The sequence below is a fragment of the Schistocerca gregaria genome, chromosome 3 (genome assembly GCF_023897955.1).
Source record: "Schistocerca gregaria isolate iqSchGreg1 chromosome 3, iqSchGreg1.2, whole genome shotgun sequence".
In the NCBI taxonomy this organism is placed as follows: domain Eukaryota; kingdom Metazoa; phylum Arthropoda; class Insecta; order Orthoptera; family Acrididae; genus Schistocerca; species Schistocerca gregaria.
The window spans coordinates 551,488,795-551,508,455 of NC_064922.1; the positions used below are offsets into that span (position 1 = coordinate 551,488,795).

At 37.6% G+C, this 19,661-nt stretch overlaps 1 protein-coding gene across 9 annotated transcripts in view; it reads right to left on the minus strand.

Annotated features, from left to right (window-relative positions):
- LOC126355056 (protein lava lamp) overlaps nt 1-19,661 on the minus strand; it is a 176,747-nt gene that overhangs the window by 53,542 nt on the left and 103,544 nt on the right. For 8 of the 9 annotated variants that reach the window (XM_050005215.1, XM_050005217.1, XM_050005213.1 and 5 more), the window contains exons 10-12: nt 6,555-12,832; nt 2,372-2,625; nt 1,790-1,926 (exon numbers count right to left, since the gene is read on the minus strand). In XM_050005215.1, coding sequence (XP_049861172.1) covers nt 1,790-1,926; nt 2,372-2,625; nt 6,555-12,832 — 6,669 coding nt within the window. Of the gene's footprint in view, nt 1-1,789; nt 1,927-2,371; nt 2,626-6,342; nt 6,450-6,554; nt 12,833-19,661 lie in introns of those variants that run through there. The other variant, XR_007565438.1, reaches the window with a different exon arrangement.

Consider the following 19,661-nt stretch of genomic DNA (forward strand, 5'->3'; position numbering starts at 1 on the left):
TAAGAACTACTGACGAATATCTCTGCTTAGTATCATCTACAAAATCCTTTCTCTACTTACTCTCAAGGAGAGTAAGTAGAAGAGCAGAAAAGATTCTAGGCGCGTACCAGGCGGGTTTTAGACCTGGGAGGTCTACAGCTGACCATAGCTTTACAGTATGTATGACGTCGGAGAAGGCTTAAGAATATAATGTAAGATTAGATCATCCCTTTATAGAGTTTAAACAGGCCTATGACAGAGTTGATCAGCACTGTGGGAAACAATGCATACATTCAAATTTCCTTAGAAGCTAATAAAATTAACTAAGATGACCCTGGAAAACAATAAAAGCTAGGTTAAAGTTCAGGGATGTCTGTTGAGATCATTCCCAATGGAAGGACGCCTAAGACAGCAAGACCCATTATCCCCAGTAATATTCAAGCTGGTGTTAGAGGATGCGGTCAGATCAATAACCACAAACCAAGGAGGCAATATTCACAATAGACTTCTGCAAATTTTAGACTTAGAAGATGTAATAATAAGTGCTACAAGTACAGAGGCACTTACAAGAGCCTTCTAAGAGTTTGAAGCTGCTGCCAAGAATCTTGGTTTAGAAATCTAAGTATATGGTAACTGACAGAGTTAGAAGAAACATAGATGATCTACAGTTAGAGGGGTAGAAGTTTGAAAGAGTAGATAGCTTTATTATCTTGGCTCAGTAATAACATCAGAAAAGAAAGTGGAGGCAGATATAACAAACCGAATTAAGGCTGCTGACAGACCACATAAAACACTACAGACCATGCTCGAAAGTAAGAACCTAAGTAGGAAACTAAAGCTGACACACTACAAAACAGTGATCAAACCACTTCTTATGTATGGCAGCGAGACATGGGTACTGACAGAGGCTTTGGAGAAGAAGCTAAATATATTGGAAAGGAAAGTGCTGAGGAAGATTTTTGGTCCTGTAAAAAAAGGTGAGATACGTTGAATTAGGAGTACTGAAGAAATATGGGCTCTGTACAAAGAACGTGATTGGGTAACCTCAAGCAAAATGGGAAGGCTAAGATGGTTAGGATATGTCCAGTGTATGACGGAATAAAGGCTCCTGAAGAAGAAGATGATGATGGGACATCTTGGTGGTAGGAGGAGGAGAGTACAACCGCATGTGATATGGTTGGAATATGATGTGGAAGCCAACCAGAGAGTAGTGGGAGTGAGGAGATGGTGCACGCGTGCTGAAGACCAAGACAATTGGAAATCTGTGATTGATGAGGCCAAGGTCCTCAGAGGACCATAGTGCCATGGAGTAAATAAGTTAGTAAGGATCTTATAAATGAACTACACACCTGTGTTACAACTTGAACTAGATTTATGAACATGAACTGGAAAAAGACATGATCCAGCACCTTTATTTACAGTTATTGTTAAGTGGGTAGACTTTAATGTTTCTAAAGTGTCTGTCTAATTGCAATAAGTATAAGTATTACGAGCACTGGCAGATAAACTTTATATGCAAACTCCTAATTTTAGCTTTTTAAGCCTAAAGAATCACACAGGCTTCCTTCCTCTTACTGATACTGTTATCACTAGACTTGGCTCCGTTAACTAATTTTTAAATACAATATTAGCAAATATAAAAAAACAGAAGAAAATGAAAAACAAATGAAAACAAAAGGAAATATTGACACGTAAGTAAAAATATGGCTGAAATGGATGAAATAATGTTTTTTACTTGCTTAAATATTTTCAAATAAATTAAGAAGACGTGACGGCTACTTATATAAAAATACTCATCTCAAGTACTCACACAATGTATAGCTGGCATCAAGCACAATTCCACTTCCTCTATGCTGAAGCAACTGTATCTGCTCACTGTGTCGCTGTTCACTTTCGTCCTTCAATGTGACATCTCGTCTGTAGTCTACACTATGTAGTTGGGACAGCCTTTGGTAGCAGGAGAGGACAGAATACAGGGTTAAAATAACAAATACAGCAGATAATTCTAGAAAGCAGCTGGATTCTTTCTATGGAAAGCATATCACCAAACTGATGCTAAAACAAGAATACTTCCTTATCTTCAAGCTAAAACAAGAATTATTTTAAGTCTAATAAATATTCACATGTGATTGAAAACTACAGTGCAACCAAATTAAAGATTTTCAAACAATGGTTTGTAGCCAATACAAACAACAGAAAGGTAATATGATAAGTTTAAATTTTCTTATTCATTTAAGATTTCACTAAATAGTCTGCAAATTTGTACTAGAGTGTTGTGCTTAGCAATGTGGAAGCTGATACACGAACTAAACAACTGTGTGATACAAACAGAACATAAATTGCAAAAATACAATGTCACATCTTTATTTACTAGATCAATGAAACCACTAACTTATCTGCAAGAGCCTGAAGATCTTCCTTAGCCTCCTCAGACTGAGGAGGTACTGGTGTTTGTCCCACTTGAACCAGTTCAGACTGATCCAATGAGGCTGCACCACTCAAAAGAGAGTGGTGTGGGGACGAAAGTGACACACTTCGAACTGGTGTGGAGGTCGCTGATATTTTCCCCAACTTATTTCGAAGGTCCTCGTTAACTTTTAAGGCATTCGAAAGTCTTAGTTGGAGAGTATCACGCTCCTCTAACAACTGATGACAGAAAAAAATAAACATGATCTGCAAAACATGTTTATGTTATACTTGTATGCATCTGAAATAAGCCATAAAATTTATATATAATGAAAAATAATGATAAAGAGCAATGGAAATTAAAGTACAGTATTCATCAAGCCCAATTTCATGATGAGCACCACAATGCTTTTGTATAAGTGATCCATTGGATGTAGGCACTATTGGCTGTGTAGACCTTAATCAACCAGTTATGAGAATTGGCATACTCTAACTGAATGTGAAATCTAGCCAACAGTGTAATTAACATTTTGCACATATAAAGCCTCCAAGACATGAAGACCAATTTGATTATTGTCAAACATATTAAAACTTAGCCTTTTGCCACAATGTGTGTGATGAAGTGGATCTTTTTTAGTCGCAGTGTGGGACTATTTGACCTTAGACCTGCTTAAAATTCCTCTTCCACATAGTTCCAGGTCATTTAACATCTATACTTTTGTGACTCACACTCAGCTTTACCACACTGCATCAGATGTTATCCTTTCACCTTGTTCTGGATTTTCCCCCTTCCTTCAGTCTGATTGGGTCTTCTGGACAAAGATTTGAAACACAGTCAGTTTTCAAGCAACTTACGTGCATGTGCAGTCCAATGTAGCATTCTCTTCCTCAGTACCTTGTGGTTTTTGTAAAGCATGTGTAGTTCTTCATTTTTTCAGATTCTCCAAACTAGGGGCCACTCACTTTTGAATTGAAAAATGTTCATTTTTTATTTTCTTTCAAGTATTAGCAGCTATTTTACATCTTTGTTTCCAAGAGCGTCTCATCCACATAGCAGAATAGGCTCAATGACTGGTAGAGATATTCGAGTAGTGTGTTTTCTGCTGTGATATACTAGTTTTAAATCTGTGCAAGAACACCAGGAGCAATGTAATTACTGATATAATGTTCAGAAGTGATAGAAATTGTGACCATTAGACTTAATTTGTTTAAATGTCTCCATAAGATTTAGTTCATTGCTTAGGTATCCATCTCAGTCAAGAAGGTTGGTTAGTGGTTAGTGTTTAACGTCCAGTCGACAACGAGGTCATTGGAGACGGAGCGCAAGCTCGGGTTAGGGAAGGATTGGGAAGGAAATCGGCCGTGCCCTTTCAAAGGAACCATCCCGGAATTTGCCTGAAGCGATTTAGGGAAATCACGGAAAACCTAAATCAGGATGGCCGGAGACGGGATTGAACCGTCGTCCTCCCGAATGCGAGTCCAGTGTGCTAACCACTGCGCCACCTCGCTCGGTCAGTCAAGAAGGGGTCACTCCTAATTATATTGTTAAGTGCCATTTTTTGTCACTCTACAGAAGTTCAATAAATAATAATACAAGGGGGTGGGCATAGAAAGGAGACATAAAACTCTACTACTGTAAAAGACCACTTATATGTTGAACCACATATATCTGTAAAGTTATTTACAAGTATAATAGTACTAATCATGTGTGAAAAATGTGCACAAAGCCACATTTTTCTTAATATTGTGGAATCAGTGCAAGAGGATTGTGCATTGTGGTTTCACTGTGGCCATTATCATTTCCCTCCTTCCCTATTCCATTCATGAATGATTCAAAGAAAGAATGACTGCTGACAAATATCTGTTTTTATGTTGCCAAGGTAAATATGTATGAGCAAAACCACAGTTTAATCCTAGTTTAATTAGACTACGATAAAATAAACTTACACTATGTGAGATAAACCACTGTTTAATTAAACAATAATAAAATATACCTTTCATTATATCACTCTGTTACCACATACAAGTCCTACCCTGTAGTAATAACCCTCTCAAAGCATTAAACACTGCACAGTTGCATCACATCCTTGCCAAACTCTTATTTCATTACTAATTATCTCATAGACAACTGCCTCATTGAGGTATTGTGCTGCCAGCTCGGAATCTGGGTAATTTTCTTGCATGTATCGTAAATTTCTTCTCACTTAGCTTGCTGATTATTTTATATTACTGCAACTCATTTGGATTTGCGACAACACAACTTATTACTTTGTTAGCTGAAGCAATAATTAACAAATAGGTACTGGCTCACGATTGTAAAACAACAAAGGAACACTACAAAATAATGTTATCTGTGGTTGGCGCACTTTGTATAAAGGTGTGCCTGTCCAAGGGTTAATTATGTATTGAGTAGTATATGCTAGGAAGTGTTGATTCCAGTGACAAATCTAGTATGTTAAGCTTATACTTTGTTCACTAAACAACTGTGTGGAATTGTACTGAATGCCTTCTGCGGAAGTCAAGAAGCATGGCACCAACCTGATACCTTTGTCTTTGACACACTGTTCCACATGATCTCTGTTAACAACGGCTATGTTTATTTTCAAAATTGAGATTTTTATTCTCCAAATATGTCTTAAGACACATGTTTCATAATACTAAAAACTAGCATCAAAGTGGTTGTTGAACTGTTGGGTTGGTGCATAATTTCGTAGTGTTTTACCATAAGTTTAATAAACACAACAGATACACATGGCAGAGACTTTAGTCACCATCACTATTTTCAACAGTATGCTAATTCTGGGGTAACTTTTTGATTCTACGACTGTATAAATCATATGTTTTGAGGTGAAGCCATGTTTGGAGTGCATTTTCATCCAGGAGGTAAGTTTCTTGAAGGCCGTTTGAAAGTGAGTGGAAAAGATGAAAACCTGACGACACAAGATCAGGTTAACAAGGTGGGTATGGGATGACTTGCCAACTTAACTCGTGTATAGTGTTTTTTGTCAGTCTATCAGAATGTAGGCAGGTGTTATCGTGGAGTAGCACCACTTCATACGGTCTTCCTGATTGTTGCTCTTGGAGTGTGTCTGCAACATGTCAGGCATTGACAATAAATGTCAGCAGTGATGGTTACAGCTTGTGGAAGCAATTCGTGGCAACCACACCACAGTTGTTCCACCAGATGAATAACCTTATCTTTTGTGGATGTGCACAGGTCTTTGTACCGGGAGTTGCTGCTTTGTTCGGGCTCAACCATTCTCTTCTTTTCCTAAGTTAGCATAAGGACACCATTTCTCATCAACAGTGACAATGCAGGATACAAATGTTTGGTATTGTTCACAAGCCAATTGGCAACAAGCAAGCAGAGGTGCACATATGCCCACCAGCTGATTTTTGTGATTTTGACTTAGACCCATAAATCCGATTCTGAACCTTCCCCATTGTATGCAAATATTGCACAAGGGTGGAATGATCACAGTTCATCACAGCTGCCAGTTCTCGAGTAAACTGACATTGTGGATTAATGCATTTAAACTATTTCCATCAAAACATGAAGCTGTTCCTAAATGTGTAGAGTCATTATTGTCAAAAAGGTCCTTCTTAAAAGGAGAAAACCATTTTCTTGCCATGCCCTGTCAAATGGCATTATCCCCATACATGATGCAAATGTTTCTGGCTTCTTTCGCTGTTGTCACCCCTCTACAGAACTCAAACAGAAGAATATGTCAGAAATGTTCTAATTTTCCCACTTGGCACTCCCATTTTCTAGCACCCACAACTCCACTTAGCACTCCGTTTCCTAGCGCCCACAGTTCCAACACTATCTGCAAATGACAATACATAAACTCAAATAGCAACAGTGAACTACAAATAAACCATGGCAATCAATAAACAAACCTAAAGCAATCGGAATACAACAGGCAAAACAAAAATGCTATGGACTTGTAGACCAACCTAATATAGGAGCATCCTTTTCTGTTCGTTTTAAGACTTTCAGATGCAGGGCAGTTCATCTATTAATGTGTTAAGTAACCAGAAGAGAGAGAAATCGGATTACATAGCTACAACATGAAGAGAAGAGAGAGATTATCACCAGTTTTCTGGGGTAGTCTGATGTGAAATGGACAAACTGTAGCAATATTACACAAATTATAATGCTTACTTACCTGCATGAGTTCTAAAGTCAATTCATCACATCTAACATCTCTTTGGTGCAACATATATAATGCAACATCCAATTCATTTTGCTTGCCCTCAGCCATTTCCTGTGCAATATTATCATTGCTTATCTGTGCCATATCTGAAACATCTGAAGCAGTTTCTGCCTGTTGTAACCTGAAGCTCTGATATTCCAGTTCATGAAGAGCAACCTTCTGCTCTAGTTCAGCAACTTTTTGCTCCAGATGAGAAACTTTCAGCAATTCTGCATGGAGTTTTTCAGTAAGGTGGCCGATTTTTTCATCCTTGTCAGCAATTTTTATTTTTAGATTTTTTATATCCTCTTCCTTCACACAAAGTAATTCATTTGAAGTCCTCTCTCTTTCAGCCAGCACAATTCTTAAATTCTGTATGTCCTCATCTTTAGCAAATATCAAGCTTTCCATTTGTCTCTCTGTTTCATAAATTCTTTGTCTCTCATTTTCCACATCCTGATTCTTTTCATACAAGCACTCTTCAAATTTTTGCTCTTTTTCTAGTAATTTTGTTTGTAATTCCATTATATCATTCTCTTTAGCTGCAATTACTTCTTCGAGCTGTTTATGAGAAAGGTGCAATGAGGTTTCTTCCTTCTTTTGCAACAATGTTTGCAACTGACAAATTTCTTGTTTCTTTTCTGCAAGCATTTCTTCATAGTCCTGAATTACTTTAGCCATCTGAGTCTTCACTTTGGTAACATTCTCTGTATCTGAAGTCTGCTGGATACTTGTCTCCAGGTTTTTCATGTCTCTTTCCTGTAGTATTTCATTTTGTTTCTGAAGCTCATTTCTAAGTCTTTCAATTTCAATGTTCAAATCCTTTTCTGAAATAAAGTGTTTATTTCTGTCACTCTCAAGCAGTAACTGGAAAGCTTCAAGTTCAGAAGTTTTTTCATTTAAGGCTGTGGCCAGAGTCTCTACTTTATTCTCCAGCTCTTGCAATGTCATATATGTGCAAAGTGTCTGTGTAAGGATAGATTTTTTCAGATAAGTGCTTTCCGTTTCAGTTTCTTTCTCCAATTTAACAACTTGCTTATCGTCTTTAGTGTCTGAATTTGTAGAAAGATTTTCGATGTCGGTTTTCCTTTCTATTATTTGCAATGACAATTTTTCATTTAGGGATAAATTTTCAGTTTTTAGGAAATCTAAAGTAGTATTTAGACTCTGAATATGTTCCTGTAAGCTGTATAGCTCATGTCTTAAAGCAGAACACTCATTTGATAGACCTAGATTTTGTTCTTCCAGTTGTTCCTTTTGGAGAGTTAGCTCCTGTATTTTACCATTATTTTCTTCTGCAACTGCTTTAAAATTCTCCTTTTCCCTGCAATGCACATTTAAGTCTGAAACAATTTTCTGATTTTCATCAATTAGCATAATATTTTCTTTTTCTAGGTTACTGAGCTTTTGCACGCATTGTTTGTACTCATTCTCAATAGTAATATACTTCTGGATATCTGCTGACATTCTATTTAGCTCAGTACAAGCTTTGTCATATTGCTCTTTCACTTTCTCATAGTCTAGTTTCAGTTCTTCAATTTCAGCATTCTGATCACCTACAGATACATTATTTCTACAGACATTCTCAATCTGTAGCCTCAAATTTCTTTGCTCTTCCAAGAGCATTTGCAGATTCTCATTATCAGCAGCCAGAGCTGCAATCTGCTGCTCCAGTTCATCGATTTTAGAATTGTCTGATATTTCCAATTGCTTTTCTCTTAAGCTCTCATTATCTACAAAAGCTTCACGTGCTGACTTTTCTTCGATTAACTCTGAAATCTTCCAATGGAGACCTTCAATTTCATTGCTGAGTTCTCGGTTTTTGCGTTCTCTCATTTCAACTTCTATGTCTTGCTTTTCTTTCATTTCAAGAAACCTTTCATTTGCTGAAGTTAACACATCAATTTGCTTCAAAAGTGACTCCTTTTCCACCTTTGTTGCTTCTCTTTCATTCTTGTACTCTTTTAGTTCTTTTTCTAGGGTGTCAATCTGAATTTTAAGCTCTTCTTCGATTGCAGAGTCCAAGTTGCAGAATCCATCAGCTGTTTTTAAAGCTAATTCTTGATTTTCTCTCATCAAATTCTCATTTTTAAGCTTGAAATCTTTCAGTTTTTTGAGGAGCTTGCCATTTCTTATTTGAGCTGCCTGCAATTCTTCTGATAATTTTGTCTTTTCGCTTTCTAGTTCTCTTACTTGTTTTTCCAAATCTGCAATGTGCGTCTTCATAAAAGTATTTGCATCAACAGCAGAGAAAGTTTCTTGTTGCTTCTGCATGTGCTCCTCTTCAAGTCTTGCTTCATTTGCACTCCATCCCCAGCCATCATCATCATCTACTGTTTCTATTGTGTCCATAGGTTCTAAAGGAGAGTAATGCAAGCCAAAAACTAAAGACTTTCTCTGGCAAGTTTCAACTGCTTCCTCTGGCATACCATCAATTTCTAGTGGTTCTGGTACACTGGACAGTCTCTGGTTCATGTCACTACTGTCTAATGCTGCTGCTGAGAAAGAATGTTCTGCAGCCAATGATGAGTTTACATTTAACTCAATTTTCTCTAAGGCTTTATCTCTCTCGGTTTTAATTACTTCTAGTTCTATTTCCAGTTGCTTTAGTTTATCTGTTAAAAGTCTGTATTCTTCCCCTGTAGGTCTAGGTTCATCTACCAGCTGCTGACCAGTGAAAGCACTTTGATTCTGCAAATTCGGCAGATGCTCAGTCTCTTTCATGTTAACACATTCAACAGCTTTGTTAATAATTTCAGAGACTTCACTTTCAGCTGTAGATTTGATGAGTTCTTGATAAATTTTATATCTTTCCTGTTTCAAATCTGATATGCATTGTTGATAGCTAATGCACAAATCCTTGAACTGCAATAGCTCTTCAACGGAATTTGAGGACTGCTGAAGTTTTGCTTCTTTATCTTTTACTTCATTTTCTAGAAGACCCACCTTAGACTTCAATTCCTCTATATGCTCTTGTGATTTTAGAAGGTCTGACTTAAGTATGTTAATCTCTTCATTTAATTCTGAAACACTTTTGCTCATATCGTCACTGCTTGCTTCCTGGAAAGAAGGACTGCTTGTATTTTTATTCACTGATGAAAATGCATCTCCACAGATCTCAGGTGAAGGCACACCTTGGTTTGATCCAAACTGCAATTGAAGCAACCTCTGTTGATAAGTATGTAATTCATTATCTTTTTGTGACAATAAGGTTTTCAATTTGTCAATCTCAGCAGACAAGTTTTTAATGTCTTCCTCTTTACAAAGTTTGGAATCATTGTATTTTTCATCATCTGTGACTACTGGATCAGTTTCTTGTTGTATCTTCTGGTGATCAGTGAAAAGATGATTAACTGTCGATCTTTCACTTGGCTGGTTGTCTGCAGAAGAATTAAATTTTCTTTCTTTCTCTAATTCACTTATCCGTGAATTGGCAAGTCTAAGATTCTCATTTAAAGACTCAATTTCATCCTCAAGTGTTACCTTGACATCATTCAGCTTTTCGAGCTGTTCGTTAATATAGCGTTTTTCATTTTCTGATATTTCTAACTGATGACTTAAGCTCTTTAAGTCAGATTCCAAAGTTTCTCTGTGAAGTTTTTCCTGTTCACTTCTCGCTTTCAGATTATGTGCATACTCTGTGGCTGACTGTTTGAGTTCAATTTCCAAGGAATCAATTTTCTCAAGAGCAGCAGTATATGAGACCTCAAATGAAGACAGTCTTTCCACATCTTTCTGCAAGCTCTTTGTGGTCATTTCTGCTGACAGTAAAGATTTTTGTAAGGACTCATTTTCATCTTTCATTTCACATATTCTCCTACTGAGATCTCCATTTTCCTCTTCTGTCTCATACAAACGCTTCTTGAATGTTTCTACGCTTCTCATGAGGTTAGATATTTGTGCTTCCAAAATTTCCTCACTTTCTTCAACTTCTTCTTTCTTCCTGTCAGCTTCCATCAACATATCTCTTAATGTTTCAAATTTTAATTCTAACGACCTACGTCTTTCTTCCATATTGCAAAGACCTTCCTCCAGATGTGCAGCTCTTTCTCTACTCTTTGTCAGTTCCTGTTCTAGTGCCTCTAAATACGCTTCCCGTTCTTGCAGCTTTGCTTCCATTGCAGAAGAAGTCATTTGATAATTCTCAGACATACTGGTTATCTGCTCTTCAAGATCAGCAATTCTTGCATTTTTCTGTGCAGCTGACTCCTCCAAACTTGACAATCTTTCAAGTTGCAGCTGAAAATCTGATAATTTTGCCTCCTTATCTGCATTTACTTTTATAAGAGTCTCCACTTCATTAGATTTTTTTGTGGCATCAGTTTCCATAAGTGATAATTTACCATGGAGCTCTACCAATTCATTTTCAAGCTCTACCCGTTTCATCAATATATTTTTATTTTCTTCCGTTAATTCATTTTTGAGTATATCTTTAGCAGTAAGCTCTTCTTGCAATTTATTGATGTCTTTCATAAGACTATTGATCTTTTCTTCTCTTTCCTTCATTTCTGCACTCATTTCCTGCATGATACAGGTTGTATAATTCCTCTCCTCAGATACCAGCTTAAGTTGCTGCTGTAATTCTGCACATGTCTGAGTAAGATTAGAAATTTCATTTTCAAGTTCACTGCATTTGTGACTATATTTCCTCAGGTCATCATCCTTTTCCTGTAACTGTTTATGCAGCGAAAGTATTTCACTTTCTTGCTGAGCACTAATATTTTCCTGAAGAGATTTTCCAACAGCAGCCTCTTGCTCCTTTGACTGATTTGCTGCTTCCCATAATTTTTCTTTCTCTTCATAATTTCGGACAACAACTGCTTTGGCTTTCAGGCATTTTGCAAGCTTTTTGTTTTTTGAAATTTGCTCTGTAATTTTCTGTTCAAGTTCACTGATAGTTCTATCTTTATTACTCAGCTCATCCAATTTCCTTGCAAGATCTTCTTTGACATTAGAAAGTTCATCATCTTTCTTTTTCTGAATTTCAAAATTTCCCTCAAGCTCAGCAGCAATCTTTTCCATGTATGACAATTTTTCACTCATTTCTTTTAAAGCAGTGTTGTTTTGTTCAATAGTGCCAATAAGCATTTGATTTTCTGAAATCAAACCGACACACTTTTCTCCAATTACTGACATAGCAACCTCCAGTTTTCCACAAATGCTGTTGTTCACATCAATGCTGCCCAAGCCAATTCTATTAATAACATCATCAACTTGTACTGATAAATTTTGCATTAGTATGTTCAAACTATTCAGTTCTTGTTCTTTGTCATTAAAAGCAAGTTTCAGTTCCAAATATTCAGAATTGACTTTTTCTAATTCCTGTGTTCTACACATAAGTTCAGCTGCGAGTTCCTGATGTTGCTTATCTACTTCTTGTTCTAGTTCTTGTAGCTTCTGAGAAACATCCAACAAAGCAACATCTTTACTTTCCAGAGCTTTTTGTTGCTCCTTTACCGTATCTTTCAGTTTATTAATAGCTTCATCTCGTGTGGCAAGAATTTGATACTGCTCACTTAGCTTTGCTTCTAGCTCCTCAGAAATTTCTTTCTGAAATCTAAGTTGTGTAGATATGACCTGATTTTCATTTATCACTTCTTCTAAATGTCTTTCTAGTTGAACTTTTTCATTTCCCAGTTGCTCCAACCTATCCTCTACTTCAGAGCATCGCTTCTTCCATTCATTTAAGTCTCCTGCCATCTCTCCAAGTTCTTTCACAATTTCAGAAATTTTATTACCATCCTCATTACTTTCTTCTCTTTCTTGTACCTGATCCCCTAAATTTTCCAATTTTGAAATAATTTCCAGTTGTAATTCCATTTCTTCTTCTCTTTGTCTGAGTTTCTCATTTAACTCTGATATTATTTCTCTTTGTTCTGCAATTGTTTTCCTTGCATGTTCAAGTTCACTTTCAAGAGGTTTCAATGATATTTCCAAATTGGAAGAATCCTTCTCCTCTTTTTCTGAGAGTTCCTGTACATCCCACTTTTCATGTTTATCATGAAACTGGTTTGAGAATTGCTCATCATTTTTAAGAGGCTGATTATGAAACTGAACTAAAGCTGTTTTCATATTTTCTAGTTCACTGGCAAGGTCATCCTTTTGTTTTAACAACATATCAACTTGCTCCTCAAGTTCCACTGCCTTCAGTTCAGCTGTGACCTTACAGTTCTCAGTTTCTGATATGATTTGTTGCAGGTCTGCTACTTTGGCTTCAAGTGCGTTTGTTGCATGTGACTTCTCTTGTAGTGCTGTAAAAGAAAGAAAGGTTTGTATAACTTAATTTTACAACATTAAAAAAGCAGGATGAATTAAAACAAATAACTGATGTAAGAAAACAATGATCCCATGGGCTATCTAGTTAAGATATTCCCTTAAAACAGTTCTTCTACATAGTATATACTTTGGGGAAGCAAGATAATGTTTATGAAATTGGTTTGTTGTGGCAGTATACAGGGTGATTCTGAGATGACATTACAAACTTTCAGGGATGATGGAAATCGTACAGAGTAAAGGACGCTGGTTTGGAAATATTTGAGTTGAAAGTTATAAGTGAAAATCTTTCTGATACCTCTGACGGTGGACCTCTTTTATGTAAGCTCTCTGCTTTCCATATTTTGGGAGGAGGTAGTATGGACCAAAACAAGAAAAAAATTTCTAAACACAGGCTCTAAAATGCATACCTTAAATGCTGTGAGCACTTGATCAGCATAAGAGATGTGTTTCACAGCAGCAAAAACAAACAAATGCTCATAGCTCCTAAGATATGCACATTAGAGCCCATGTTTATTCAGTATTTTTCTTTGCTTTGGTCTATACTATCTCCTCCCAAAATGTGTACAGCAAAGACCTTGCAGTACATGAGATCCACAGTCAGAGGTATCAGAACAATTTTCGCTTATAACTTTCAACTTGGTTGTTTCTGGACCCTGGCTCCCTATCTCAAATTGATACATTTATCCTTTGCCATCATCCTCAAAAGTTTTTAACACAGGGTGTATACATGGACAAGGGGAAAAAATCCCAGATTTTCCCCCTGTTAGAAATACACTTTCTTCTGGGCAAAAATACACTTTTTCCATGTTAAATTACAGTTTTCTTTTCCTCGGAACTGTAAAACTTATCAATCCTTTGAATTGTTATGGTCTTATGCACCGGCGTAGAATTTCCCAGCACTTTAGAAAATGAAACTCAGGAAAAAACACGTTTTGGAAAGGTCTGTAATGTGCAGCAACATGTACACTGCGTATCTTCGCATTATGGAAGTATAAATTCGAATTCCATCAAACACCGCAGGTTACTTTCCAAAGCATCAAAATCAATATTGCAATGCGCTTTTGTAAGCCAGTCATAGCTCATGTCACGTGACCTCACCAGCTGATGACAGCAGATATTCAGAGCAAACATACAAATAGGAGAAGTTAATGGTTTAAATTAACAACATAGTGCTGCTACAAGAAAAGCAATGCTTTCACATATAATATTGGTATTGAAGATTAATAAGCTGCAAGAGAAGCAAAGCTTTCACATAAAATGTTGATCTTTTTTGCATGTTTAAGATATATCAAACAAACATGCCAATAAAATTTTTAAGAATGACATAAATGTCTGCTCATCTTGTCTCAAAATCCTTATAAATGGTCATCCTCAGAGTTGATTTTTTAAATGATTAGCATCTCAAAAACGAAAGTAATGTCAGTGGGAAAGAAATATAAACAGATTGAGTGCCAAATAGGATGAACAAAGTTAGAACAGGTGGACGGTTTCAAGTACTTAGGATGCATATTCTCACAGGATGGCAACATAGTGAAAGAACTGGAAGCGAGGTGTAGCAAAGCTAATGCAGTGAGCACTCAGCTACGATCTACTCTCTTCTGCAAGAAGGAAGTCAGTACCAAGACTAAGTTATCTGTGCACCATTCAATCTTTCAACCAACTTTGTTGTATGGGAGCGAAAGCTGGGTGGATTCATGTTACCTTATCAACAAGGTTGAGGTTACGGATATGAAAGTAGCTAGGATGATTGCAGGTACTAGTAGATGGGAACAATGGCAGGAAGGTGTTCACAATGAGGAAATCACAGAAAAACTGGGAATGAACTCTATAGATGTAGCAGTCAGGGCAAACAGGCTTAGATGGTGGGGTCATGTTACACGCATGGGAGAAGCAAGGTTACCCAAGAGACTCATGGGTTCAGCAGTAGAGGGTCGGAGGAGTCGGGGCAGACCAAGGAGAAGGTACCTGGATTCGGTTAAGAATGATTTTGAAGTAATAGGTTTAACATCAGAAGAGGCACCAATGTTAGCAGTGAATAGGGGATCATGGAGGAATTTTATAAGGGGACTATGCTCCAAACTGAACACTGAAAGGCATAATCAGTCTTAAATGATGATGATGAATGAGAATCAAATGCTCTGTGATTTAAGAAATTCATCGTACATTCTCGCAGATAGTTCAACTCGCATAAAAGGAAATTTACTTTGAAAGTAACACTTTTCAAACCACTATTCGAAATATTTTCCCGCGACCTGTTAGAAATAGGTTTGTGCAGCAATTGCCACAGAACGCCAAATAACAGGTGTCACTCCGCTTGCACAGCAACGATGATGCAGGAAGCCCGTATGTTTGTACGTGTAAAACATTAAAAGATCTTACATTGTGTCATTACAGAAACAAGACATCAGAGGATACGCCAAGAGCATCTGAATTTTATGAACTACACTAAAATGCATAATTCGGCTTAAAGTGCACATCTGTATGTCCAGATTCAGACGTAAATTTCCTTGGAGTACCAGTACTGTATTATCTCAAGTTTGGTTGTTTATCATAGCGTAATGCCATACACTTGGAAATGAGACACTTAAAGTGGTAAAGGAGTTTTGCTATTTGGGGAGCAAAATAACTGGTGATGGTCGAACTAGAGAGGATAAAAAATGTAGACTGGCAATGGCAAGGAAAGTGTTCCTGAAGAAGAGAAATTTGTTGACATCGAGTATAGATTTAAGTGTCACAAAGTCGTTTCTGAAAGTATTTGTATGGAGTGTAGCCATCTATGGAAGTGAAACATGGGCGATAAATAGTTTGGACAAGAAGAGAATAGAAACTTTCAAAATGTGGTGCTACAGAAGAATGCTGAAGATTAGATGGGTAGATCACATAACTAATGAGGAGGTATTGAATAGAATTGGGGAGAAGAGGGGTTGACAAGGAGAAGGGACCTGTCGGTAGGACATGTTCTGAGGCATCAAGGGATCACCAATTTAGTATTGGAGGGCAGCGTGGAGGGTAAAAATCGTAGAGGGACACCTGGAGATGAATATACTAAGCAGATTCAGGAGGATGTAGCCTGCAGTATGTACTGGGAGATGAAGCAGCTTGCACAGGATACAGTAGCATGGAGAGCTGCATCAAACCAATCTCAGGACTGAAGACCACAACAACAACAATGCCATACATGCTTGAAGATGAAAACGTGCATCTGAAATGCAGCGAACAATTGAAACTAGCCAATAGTGTGGAATTAACCACTTCGTTTCAAATAAATTGACTGTCTCAGTTGAAAAGATTAATGAAACACAAATTTGTTTAGCAAACCAATAAAAATAACTTCTGCAAGGCGATTAATGCTCAACTGTTAGAAATGTGGAAAAAAATAAAATCTGCAACTAATAACACATTTTGGCCTTCTGAAATTATGTGAATGTGTTTTAAATTCACTTGATAACTCCTGGCTACAGAAATCCCTTTTATTTTCATTTGACGTAAGAGCAATAAACGAAGAGGAAACAGCAAAATAACTAAACGTAAACATGGGTCACATGGAGACTACCCACCTCCCCACTACAACTCAGACTGCTCTGTGTATCAGTCCCGGATCTACAATATTTCCGAACCGGAGCAATACTAGTTAGTGGCCCCCCGCCCCCCGAAGCTTTTGTGGTAGGAAAACAAAAATTTGAAAAATTGACTTTCCAAAAATGTGTTAATTCTGCAGTGCACACCTTTCTGTTCAAGGAAATGTAAAACATATTATATAGTATACCAAAGTGCAGTGCCATGCCTCTTCACGCAGCATTCTTCTAATGCACGTCACTGTATTTCGCTCTGTGGAATTCAAACGTGTATATATTGAAATGGATGCCATCAAAGTATATTCAGGATAGTGGAAATAAAAACATCCTATGGTGTGTCTGTTGATGGATGGCATCAAACTATATTCAGGACAGTGGAAATTTAAGTGTCCTGTCGTGCCTTTCCTGCTCCCGGTCAGCCAGTTTGACATCCTGTCCCTCTCAGTTAATACTGGATGGGATTATTTGTAAACAGGAGAACAAGATCTCTCAGAAAATTTGCACTCTTTATTGACTATTAACTAATAACTTGCTGTTTTGTGTGACATAAAAATAAATATAGGATACATAAAACCATCAAAGACAAGAGACAAGCAAGACAGTAAACATTCCTTCAGTCCTTAAGTCCTAGCATTTTTCTTTTTCTAATCTTGCTACAGCTTTACATGGCGTGCTTTCCTTTCTGTGAAACAATCTATTACCTCATCAATGTTCGTCAAACATTTTGCTACATGAAGAAACAAAACATCATTGTATAATACTGAAAAAGCTGTTAATACAAACGGCACCAAGAATGGTGCAATTTCTCAATCTGATCACAAGTATTTTGTCACTATCTGCTACATAAAACAAAATAGGCCTGTCTAATATTGCAGCAACTATAACACACACCAAACAGATGAGACTGTTTTGGCACAAATGGTCATTTTTCTGACATTGCAGAATATAATTCTCGAAGTACCAATATCAAATGCATCTTAGGCCTACTACAAGCAAAAAGATTTTTGTTAGTACATGTTTAAACATTTCATTCACACGCTCCAGCTTCTCAAGCATGAGATCGAAAAGTAGTAGTTTGAACTTTTTATATAAATTTGGGATCACCATATTCTTCCGTAACTTGTGTGATGTCCCCGTTTCTTGTCCTTCATCGTTCTAATGAACAATTTTGTCATTACTAATTCCTGTAACTATTCCTGCCAGTGTCAAAACCTATTCTCCTGTTAGGCATTATTACATGTTTCTACAAGGCGTTTTCCACACTACTGCCAGAATACAACAAGCGGCTTCTAGCCAGGGACTGTGCAAGTGACTTACTAGTGTAATAGTCTGGCCAAAAATTTTCTGCCAAAATTTCATTTTCTTGGATTTTATTTTATTTTTTGAGTCTAGGACATAAAATAATTACAAAAACTAATAAGTATTGATTCACATAAAAAAGTTGCAAAATTAAATATGAACAGTAGTATTTATGACACAGATTCAATAATATATACAAACAAGCAGCAGATAAACAAGCAGTAAGATGATTATATTTTTTGACAGACCCAGTATTCGGCAGTTATCACAGCAGTTTTGCTGGCTGCAGCAAGATCACAGATAGTGCTTGCACCCGGTAGGTTCCTGCAGACTAGCAGATGTTGTTCGTCCTGTACGTCACCACACTGTCAAGTTTCCTCCTCTTTACTGAAGCCCCACTTCCTGAGGTTGGCTTAGCACCTTGACACCCCATCTCACAGTCTGTTCAAAGTCTTCCAGATCACGTATGACAGGTCTGAACCTTCGGCTATTTCCTCCTCGACTGTTATGTGATTGTCTTCAGCTAGGGAGTCTCGCCAAAGCTCCTCTCTGTGAGTTCTGGAAGACGAATGAATTGCCATAGTTTTCTGTAGGAAGCTTTTTCTTGACTTCAGTCTTGGCTGTTGAGGGTCTTGTCCGAACAAAGGATGTCTATGGTCGATTTCTTGTTTTTTCTTCTCCACTTCTGTTGCAGCTTGCCTTTGAATGCGTGGCGGTGCTATATACCCATTGACAGGAGTAGGTCATAAGCAGCCTGTAACAGTGTGTCCTGTCTCATTCAGGGCTGTCAGCATGTGCAGAGTTTTGCCAGACGGGTGCTGCATATTCTGCGGCGGAGAAACATAGTGCCAAGGCAGATGTTCTAAGCACTTTTGACTGGGCACCCCAGGTGGTTCCTGTAAGTTTGCAGATGATGATGTTCACGCTTTTACTTTGAGGCTCGTTTCTTCACAGTGGGCTTTGAATGTGAGGGAATGATCCACCTTCACCCCAAGGTATTTAGGAGTTTTGCAGTGGAATAATTGTTCTCCTCTCCAAGTGATGTTCAGTTTCCTTTGCCTTCCCTCTTTCTAAGATAGAATGCACAGACTTGGGTCTTTCCAGGATTCAGTTTCAGTTGGTTTTCATCGTAATACTTGGCCAAATTTTCAAGAGCTGTTGTCAGTTTGACCTCTACTTCCTCAAAGGTCTCAACGTGGGCAGTGAGTGCTGTATCATCAGCGTATATGAATGCCTTCGCTGAAGAGTTCATTGACTGGTCATTTGTGTAGATATTAACAGCGCAGACAGCACACTTCCCTGAGGGAGACCATTTTTCTGCATTTTCCATCGACTCTTCTTGCCTTGGAGAGAGACGAAGTATCTCCTGTTTTGCAGCATACACTGAAGGATCTGAGTTAGTAGGTAATCCTTTGTAGCTAAGTATACTTGTCTAAGCAGCTTTTTGTGGTTAACAGTATCATAAGCCGCTGTGAGGTTGATGAAAGCCACACCTGTTATTTCACCTCTCTCATACCCATCCTCAATATGCTGAGTCAAATTAAGGATCTGTCCACTGCAAGACCTTCCTGATCAGAAGCCAGACTGCTCTTTTATGAGTATTTTATCAATATACTCTGATATTCGATTTAGGATCAGCCTTTCCAATACCTTGTACAAATGACAAAGGAATGAAACCAGATGGAAACTTTTTCGGTCTGTTGGTTCTTTCCCAGGCTTTAAAAGTGCTATTACCTTGGCTTTACAGCAGATCTTGGGGATTTGCAATTTTGAAATGCAGGTGTTCACAAGGTTTAATATCCACTGTTTTGTGGCACGTCCAAACATTTTGATTTGTTCCGTCCGTATTTCGTCTAGGCCAGCAAATTTATTACTCTTTTTAGTTGTGAAAGCTGTTTCTAGTTCTTTTAAGGTAAGAGGGGTGTTGAGA